This window comes from Homarus americanus, unplaced genomic scaffold (genome assembly GCF_018991925.1).
Source record: "Homarus americanus isolate GMGI-L3 unplaced genomic scaffold, GMGI_Hamer_2.0 scaffold11022, whole genome shotgun sequence".
Classification (NCBI taxonomy): Eukaryota; Metazoa; Arthropoda; class Malacostraca; order Decapoda; family Nephropidae; genus Homarus; species Homarus americanus.
Window position 1 is genome coordinate 15,557,633 of NW_024737068.1, and position 10,070 is coordinate 15,567,702.

General features: G+C 37.2%; 1 protein-coding gene across 1 annotated transcript in view; it reads left to right on the forward strand.

The window, feature by feature from the left end:
• Nucleotides 1–3,686: 3,686 nt before the first annotated feature.
• LOC121873007 (neprilysin-2-like) overlaps nucleotides 3,687–10,070 on the forward strand; it is an 81,946-nt gene continuing 75,562 nt past the window's right edge. The window contains exons 1-2 of the mRNA XM_042376246.1: nucleotides 3,687–3,835; nucleotides 4,843–4,961. Of these exons, the coding sequence (XP_042232180.1) occupies nucleotides 4,849–4,961 (113 nt within the window). The 5' untranslated portion in view covers nucleotides 3,687–3,835; nucleotides 4,843–4,848. The remainder of the gene's footprint in view (nucleotides 3,836–4,842; nucleotides 4,962–10,070) is intronic.

Here is a 10,070-nt window from a genome sequence, read left to right on the forward strand (position 1 = left end):
CATTCCGCCAAGATTTTATCAAATATTAGAACCAACTGTGAAACAATAGTACAGGGTGACCTTAATATTTGTTTTAAGCAAGAAGAAAACAATTAGTAGAATATACTGGGTGAGCATAAAGTCTTTCCCTGATTATGAAAAATCATATCTCGAAGACCATTCTAGATAGAAACATGAATGTTGTAACATTGTGTAGATGAATTCAGATTTTTTTTCATGCATATTTTAAGCTGCAAAAAACTGTATGTTTGTACCTAGCATATGTTTTGTGTAATAAATGTTAGTGATCAGGGAAAGACTTTATGCTCACCCTGTATATGTAAACAAATCTTAGATATAAACAGCTTTAAACAACTAATAAATATATCAACCCAGATAACAACGTCCTCTGCCACCACACTAGATCATAGCCAAGACAGGTGAGGGTCATGCCTGTTGGCCTTAGTGACCACTCTATCACCTACTGGAGGCAGGATAAGTATCACGGTTAAGACAGAACAGCACAAATTTTTAAAAATACGGCCAATAAAGAAGAGTTCCAAAATAGGCTACAAAATATTGTTTGGTTGCAAGTGAAAATTTGCATGGATGTTAACAAGGCCTCAGCGAATTTCAAAACTACTTTTACTGACATTCTTGATGACTGCAGGCTCTAGGCATTGGGTCTATTGACTGGTTTAAATCATATCTTAGCTCCAGGAAGCATATTGGTGTTGTAAATAACACTGAGTCAGCAGTCATGCCAATAGCCTGCAGAGTCCCACAAGGGAATATCCTGGGACCTTTGCTCTTTTTGTGTCGGGTAAAGATCCAAATGATATAGCTAACGAGTTATCATCTTAACTGGAGTCATGCAAACAGTGGCTCATAGACAACAAATTATAGCCTACATCTTGGAAAGACAGGAGCAATATTATTTGGATAAAAAAGATTGCTCAAAAAGGTAAATGAAATCATTGTACTGTACTATGAACCCGTCTCAACTGTGACCTCGGTGAAATACCTTGGAATAACTCTTGACTTTTGTCTGTCTGGTGATAATTAATGCCAGTTGTGACAGGGACCGAAGGAGCTTCCTGCCGTCGACGCTTGGCCGAAGGAGACATAGTGGTGTTGAGGAGGACATCCAAATGTTAATCTGTAAGGAGACCATCCACTTTATCAAGGCAGAAATGGATGAATGGATGGATGGATGGACGGATGGATGGGTGGATGGGTGGATGGATGGATGGATGGATGGGTGGATGGATGGATGGATGGATGGATGGACGGATGGATGGATGGATGGGTGGATGGATGGATGGATGGGTGGATGGATGGATGGATGGATGGATGGATGGATGGATGGATGGATGGATGGATGGGTGGGTGGATGGATGGATGGATGGATGGATGGATGGACATATATAGACACGTTTGGTTAAGGTGACAAGCTGTGGGGATAATTTTCAGTGAAAGAAACTTCTATTACAACTTACCTCAAGATTTTCTTTACAATAATAAGTTCTTCATATTAAAATACATCTTGGTGCAACACATAAAACTCAACACATACCATACATAACCTTACCAGCAGTAAAACACAACACAACATAACACACACACAACAGCAGTATAACACAACACAACACACGCACAACAGCAGTATAACACAACACAACACACGCACAACAGCAGTATAACACAACACAACACACGCACAACAGCAGTATAACACAACACAACACAACACACAACAGCAGTATAACACAACACATTGCACTATTTGAACACAGACATAAGATTCTCTGATCACTGTACCTGTCGTGGGTATATGTCACGTGAGGATACGAGGTGTATTAAGTTCATACCGACGCATACAAGATATTTCCTTTCAAGTATAGTTTCTGGATCACCTCACATAGTTCTGATACATTTATCCTTTTTCCAGATCATTGTTCTCATGTATTTTCATATGATATCGGTGGAAGTTATGTTCGCTACACGCTCACAGACGTAAATAGTATGACCTTCAAACCCTGATCCACACTTAGTCCTACAGTACACTAGTCCGGCTCAACTGGACTTTAACATTCATCTTATGGATACCCTGAGTTCTCCTTAATGCTATGAATACATACACTTAATATGATATAACTGTACCTGGGTACAATACAACACATGGTCTAGTAACATTGAGTAGGTGAGTTATCCTTTATCAATGTTTCCCGTTTTCTGAGGTTCTACAAGCGCGGTGGATTTGAATGTTATATAGCGTAATATGAATTAAATGGCGTTTTTAGGAATGACAATGATGTGCGCAGTACAACCTGAAGAATCGTCGCCCCAGGATATCCCACCTGAAGAATTGTCGCCCTGCCGGACTCTGGGGCGACGATTCTTCAGGTGATCCCTTACATGATCACAAGTTTCTTCAGGGCTCTACAGATTTCTCCTGTTACTGACACTGGACAATATTGTTCATAACAAAACTAACAAAGAAAAGACAAAGTACCCGAACGGCTAATATGATGATAAGTAGTGAAATGATGAATAAAAACATAATTAAATGAATGCCATTGGTATCGTAGGTAAAAATCACCAGAAAATGCTAGAGTTACCGGTAAAAACATTTTCTCGAGGCCATCAAGGACTATTTTCTATGATTTTTTGGCTTGTCCAGTATATAGCTGTAGTGTCGGGGCCAAACACGTTCCTTAGAGAGTAATATTCCTTGGCCAGAACGTTCGTCGTGATGACGCCAACCGCAGAAAAAATAGCCTTCAGTTAGCACAAAAATTCTAGCCAAAAGAACAGAATTAATAATTGATAATGTGTTTTAAAAATACGTGTTATATGATTAGTAATACATAATTCCGATAAATTCTAGTGTCTTTTAGTTTTGAGGAATGTCTTAAGCCATACTAAATGTCTCATATACTGTATATACAGATAATTTAATTATATAAGCTGCCTATAATTCTGAGCTTAGTAAATTAGGAGGGAAAGGACAAATTAGCTACATTATGTGCATACCATAACTCAATATAATGCAGTATGCAGTATGCATTATGCAGGGGCTTGTACTTGCCAACAGTGCGTAACAGAAGTGACCGACCGCCCAAGCGAAGATAAAAGTAAAAGCAAAGTAAGAGTATAATGTGTATTGATAGTATAAATAAACAATGTAGGTATATAAACACTGTATATGGATAGTCTAGGTATACGAACTTATATCCAAGAGTTACTTTATGAAAATATACAATGGTAACCAAATGTAAGTTTTTATCGGATCATCGGAACATTAGACATCCTCATCTTACTTCTAAGTTCATTTACTTTACTGTTACAAAGGCCAATCTGTGGTAGACAATGTGTGGTGAGTCATCATCCCTTGTGTTGGAGTCATTCACCTTAGTATTCATTCTTTCGACACAATGGTTTGAAAAACATATCTTTATTCTGCCAAAAGACATCATTTAAACAGTTATCCCAAATATTCTTCATCTATTTTGCTACATTTATTCTGATGAAAATTGTGGCTAGGTTTATTTTGTTTCATTATATTAACAGAATAAATGATGAAGAGAGTGATGATGTAGTGTACAGTATACAACTATGTTCAACAGATGTGTGTTGCCAGCAGAACACCTGTAACTTGTACACAGGTGTCAGCGGCAGTAGTTTCTTGGTGAGAGAGCCAGTAGGTTGTGTGCGTGTCTTGCCTGTTGCTTGGCCTTACCTCACGTAAACTTACAATATTTATCGACGAACCTTTCAATAACCAGACCTGCGCTGTAATCTGATTTTGAAGAATATTACGAAATAAACAGATATACTAACCTAAACCCACCAGGTAAAATTGTGCACGTATATCACCTGTGTTAATGAGTTTGTGATTGATGTAGTGTGAGATCTTTTATTTAAGTTCCTGTTGCAGACCTATAAACTGGATATAATTATACAAAACTACAGAAAAGATTATAACTTGTTTCTAGTTTAGTGGTCCATAACTATCACCCACAAGAGATTGGATACACTTCATAATATAATATACAATATGTGTTTCAATACTTCACTAACACCTCTAACTATATCCACACCAAAATAAGAGGAGGGATTGGTCCTTTTTAAATTAATCTTTACGGGATATAAGATCACATATCAACTCTACTTGCCACTTTAAAAACTTAAGTATAGCCATATCACATCTATGTAATATTATGTTTATTTTTTAGCTGAAATTAATATACTTGATTAAATTCAGATATTTCTGTGGTAGGACTGAAGGCTAAACAAGTTATTTTTTTTTACCTTAGTTAGAATAAATGTTTTTGTTCTGTAAAATAAGAACACAAATATTTTCAAAATATGAATTGTAATGCAATTGAGTTTACACCTTGTTGATGGTAGTCAGTGGGAGGTTGAGACAATGTGTAGGTCTGTACATTAGGAATATAGACAGTGCAGGTATACCATGTACCTAGACAGTGCAGGTATATAATTGAACAATAAAAGCCATTTAGAGACAAAGTTTTAATTAAATTCATGGTTTATATTGCCGTAAAGTTCATCCGTAAAAATAGCTCCCTTCCAATAGAATACGCCACTTAAATTCTACTTAGATAAATTTAGTTCACTTTTGAATACCTGTGCTTTATCATAAATTTAAATGATTAATGGATAGTCACCTTTATTAACATACTGTATAGTCAGAATAAGTGGGGAATTTCACTCAAAAGAATATTATTTAATTTCTGAGTTTCCGTGTTGTGATCACAGAGAGTGGACATTGCTTCAAAGCAAAGCATGAACCACATATCCTAACTAAGCGAGAACGTTCAATCCTGTTCATTCTTTCAGGTGAACATGATAGGACGGGAAAACAGCTCTCTTGGTGCAGCAGTAAACGGTCTCAGTAGGTATGGCGCCCTGGAAGAGGAAGAATCAGTCGACCTGGAGAATTTTGAGCGCTATACAGAGTAAGTGTACGATGCTTGTTAGTTTGGGTGTACACTGTACTATGGAGCCTAGGAGTGTACTGTGGAGACTTATAGTTCAGTGTCTCAAAATTAACATCCACTAACACTAACTCACTTCTGTGTTAACATCCTCTAACTTATGTTAACTTAACCTACCCTCAGCATGTTAAATTCTGTGTTATATCGTGGGTTTTCCAAGAGGTAGAAATAATAAGCAAGATAATTAGCATCTCTATAAACCTTAATAATATATCTCGTCTATATTTTGTTAATTTACAATATATACTAGCAGTACTGTATGTGTGTTTAAAATGTGACTTTTACTATTAAGAAGAACACAATCGGCTGTTGTAGATGATAGGTTGTTGACCCATGTAATAGCGACAGACAGTGTCAAGTGAGTGATGGCTTTGTGTGAGTGAATAACCATCATTAAAATATTAGATTCTTAATATAGTGATGTAAATATATTTTTTACCTACACGAAACACAAGAAGAACTTATTTTCGTGATTATTAACTAGTGTTTGGACCTACATGGCATATTTGCCTCAAGAACTTAATGGTTGAAGCAAAGAAGGAGGGAGATACAACACCGTAGAGTTATTAAGGTAAGAATATTATTATTATTATTATTATTATTATTATTATTATTATTATTATTATTATTATTATTATTATTTAAAAAATCACGTATCTGCTACATTTAAAAACGTTTGATTGATGTTTTTTGATACCTAACCTAATAATTTTTTATTATTTGTGTCATTGTAGTTGTCTCTTGGAATATAAATTTGTGTATTGCTTAAATTCGCTCTCTTCTGCATGAAGGGTCGCGCTTAATTGGCAATACTGTACTGTGACTATTTAAGCAATGTTATTTTTATATTAACCTCTGATAAAGACAGCTAATTCGTCCCCTACTCTTTTTTCAAATTTATTATTTCTAAATATTATTCTCACCCGTAAGGGTAATGTCTCCTTTCATTTATATCCAAAAGAATAGAAAATAATGACAAAGACGTGTTAGGAAGACCCGAGTAGTGTTTGCATGGATATTTTTGTCTTTTAGCAAAACTACAAACCCTTATGACGCGTTGTTGTATTTATTTTAAAAGGGTAAATTTGTATTTGTCTAAATTATGATATACAAATATTGAGGTAAACAAAACTGCGTAAAACTTGACAAATGTTTTGCAACTTCACATCGTGGCGTGACGATAAAGCTTAGTACATATTTTTGTATGTAGTTTCGGTGTTGCTTATGTTCGATGGAAACTATGCATTTAACTGTCGTATATCATTTTCTTTGCTGCTACATATGTCTTCCTCTTCTTATTATTTATTCTATTTACATTGTATTTCATATTTTTGTCTAATATAACGATGGGAAGAAAATATTTGTTTTTTACATTTTATTTTCCCTCGTTTACGTGGAGTTGGTTAAGTTTTATTATACCAAATGCCTTTATGAGTTGTAAAATGAAGACTGAATGTGCGGGGAATAAAGTGAGGGAGAATGTGTAGTGGTGGATGTGAGAGGGAATGTGTAGTGGTAGATGTGAGAGGGAATGTGTAGTGGTGGATGCGAGGAAGGATGTGTAATGGAGGATGTGAGGAAGGATGTGTAGCGGTGGATGTGAGGAAGGATGTGTAGTGGTGGATGTGAGGAAGGATGTGTTGTGGTGGATGAGAGGAAGAATGTGTAGTGGTGGATGCGAGGAAGGATGTGTAGTGGTGGATGTGAGGAAGGATGTGTAGTGGTGGATGTGTAGTGGTGGATGTGAGGAAGGATGTGTTGTGGTGGATGCGAGGAAGAATGTGTAGTGGTGGATGCGAGGAAGGATGTGTAGTGGTGAATGTGAGGAAGGATGTGTTGTGGTGGATGTGAGGAAGGATGTGTTGTGGTGGATGTGAGGAAGGATGTGTAACGGTGGATGTGAGGAAGGATGTGTAGTGGTGGATGTGAGGAAGGATGTGTTGTGGTGAATGTGAGGAAGGATGTGTTGTGGTGGATGTGAGGAAGGATGTGTAGCGGTGGATGTGAGGAAGGATGTGTAGTGGTGAATGTGAGGACGGATGTGTTGGCTACAGGTAATTGTGGTGATGATAGTTTGGAAGCACCCTTGAGAAATAATGCCTCAGGGCTGCTTGTGTGTGTGTGAGGCACTTTGTCGAGTCATCCAGACCATAACTTCTTTAAGGTTTCTAACCTAACCTAAGGTTAAATAACCTAAACTTATTTCACCTAAAGGTTAACTATCCTAACACTATATGGGGGAATTATGTTAGGTTAAGTTACGACTAGAATATGTTAGGTTAGCGTAAGGTTAGGTTAGCGTAAGGTTAGGTTAGCGTAAGGTTAGGTTAGCGTAAGGTTAGGTTAGCGTAAGGTTAGGTTAGCGTAAGGTTAGGTTAGCGTTAGGTTAGGTTAGCGTCAGGTTAGGTTAGATTAACATAAAGTTAGATTAGGTTAGGTTAGCGTGGTTAATCTTAAAGTTAATCTAGGATGGGGTGAATAATCTACATAGGTAATCCTTTAGTTATTTCATATTACATGTTTAAAATCGATAAAAAAAATCATTTGTATTAATGAGTTGGGTCTGGGAAAGTCCGGAGCTGGTCAACAACAACAATATTAGCGACACATTTATGAGCATACCATGACCAGCACTGTTACACACACAGAGCCTTTAACTAGACAGTGACTTGTCCTTTGGTATTCATGAGATGTAATATATATGTAAGAGAACTAATATGGAGAGTAATTTATCAACAAAAGAATCGTGAATGAAAGGAGTGACTAGGATTTTTCACCGTGGCGTAAACACACAATTACTCTCTTATATCTAAACTAGTATTTATACGAACTAATAAATACTATATATATCCTTCCTATAGCATTACATAAATATTTCAAGAATTTATATAATATTTCTATTTATTAAAGAGTTAGGTCGAAATTTTGGAACCTGTAGAATAGCAACTTTTTTAACAAGGACACGACAGAGAAGAATGTCATTATCTTTTATTTACCATTGTGATGTAACCTGTTCTCTGATACACAATACCCGAACCAGGCATCCTCATCCTTCTCCTATCACTTCAGCTTTTCTTTAAATGTTTATTGGATCTGACAAATGTTATCTTGGTTTTACGATAAATGCCAGTGTTACCAATAATTGTTTTTTTTTTAATACGACCTTAAGTAACGAGGTATAGTACTTCTATATACAATGTGGTCAGAGGATTTACTAGATAACATTGGCAACTGTATTTTCCCCCCATTTCTCATCTCGGTGATAATATAAGATGTGGAAATATCGTGAAACATGATATTTGTGTTAGTCACGTGTGCAGTGTGTACTAAAAGTATTGGATGTTTGGGAGACTAGATGGCGCTGAGATGGTAATTGCTTCCTTATTTTGAGTGTATTATTATTTTCAAGAGGATTGTTATTAATTGAGTTTGATCTAATTGTATTAAATGAATTCTTGAATAAAAGTGATGATTTTAGACGTTAGATTAAGAATATGAGAGTATAAAGCCTTGTGATTCGCTTACTGACGATAGCGTATGACGTAAAACAATGACTTGATTGAGCCAATTACGCTTTAGTTCACAAACCGCGTAGGTCCAACACTATAAATACTGCAGTTACGAGGCGGCATGATGGCGACGCTTGAACGAGTCCCTCTGCTTCTCAGATATCACGATACATGGTTAAGGGGATATAAACTGATATTATGTACGGCCTTGTGGAGATTCACCAGTAATCCTCTTCCTCCTCTCTAACGCAGTGTTTCTAGTTGTTAATGCAGGACGAGTATAATCCCAAGGACGGTGGAAATGCCGGGTTGGGGATATGGATTTTGCCGAAGACCATCACGGATTTGCCCGAGGCGTGAGCGAGTTGCAGGAGAAATCTTTTCATCTACGGATCGTCAGTACTGTGGCAAATACGATGTAATCTCCACACACCTTCACGATAACCTTAAAAAAAAAGAACAATTGAATTTATAGCAAAGGAAATATATTATTATTATTCATTTATGTAAAATGTAAAAACAAACATTAATAAATAAATTAAAATAAAATGACATGTAAGATTAGGAAAAAATGGAAAAAGAATTCGACTCGGGTATCACAGAGAGCCGGACACCTGTTGAATGCATAAATAGTAACTGCGTAGATTTTTTTAATTGCTCATATGAGCAATAGGGGTTGGGTGTAAACGGGACTTAGTATGGGCCAATAGGCCCGCTGCAGTTTCCTCCATTCTTATGTTCTTATGTTCTTAAACGAAACATTGAGGGAGGAAGCGTAAAACAATGGACCTTATACTGTAATACACAAACAGGCACAAAGATCATGAATAAATGTATGTAAATTGTATACAGTACCTGCTTTGTCCATACTCGCACTTGCTTCTTATGTATGTATGTATGGCGACCTGTGGTGAAATGGTCAGCATCCTCGCCTCGCAAGCGAGCGGACCCGAGTTAGATCCCCGGGCAGGGTGAAACTATGGGCAAGTTTCTTTACAGCATTTGCCTTTGTCTACCCAGCAGTAATTAAGAACCTGGATGTTAATCGATTTGCGGATCTCGTATTCCGGGGTAATGGCTAGCCAGTGCAGTTGGCGAGCTGTCCGGTCTTCTCGTACTATTCCGTGACACTGGGTCATGCAGCTCGTTAACTTGGGGTTGTTGTGTTGGCGACAAATTCTACACCTTAACAAATTCACGCCTAGGAGGCCCTTGGGCCAGCCATCCTAGATTTCGAGGGGCTTCCATTATTGTTATTATATGTATGTATGTATCAATCAATCTTTTTATGTACTGTACCTATCCATCTATCTATCTATCTCTCCATAAATCTGTCTATCTATCTATCTAAGGTACAGACAGACACACAGACAGACAGGCAGACACAGACAGATACACAGACAGACAGGTAAGTAAGCGAGTGCGCATGTTTGCCTCTTAGCGACAGTCGAAATGACAAGTCACTTACACCACCACCACAACTACTGCCACTACCACCACCACCATTGCGGATTTCCGACATTAAGTGGAAAACCTCTCCCGGTGTCTTATCGTTCACCCT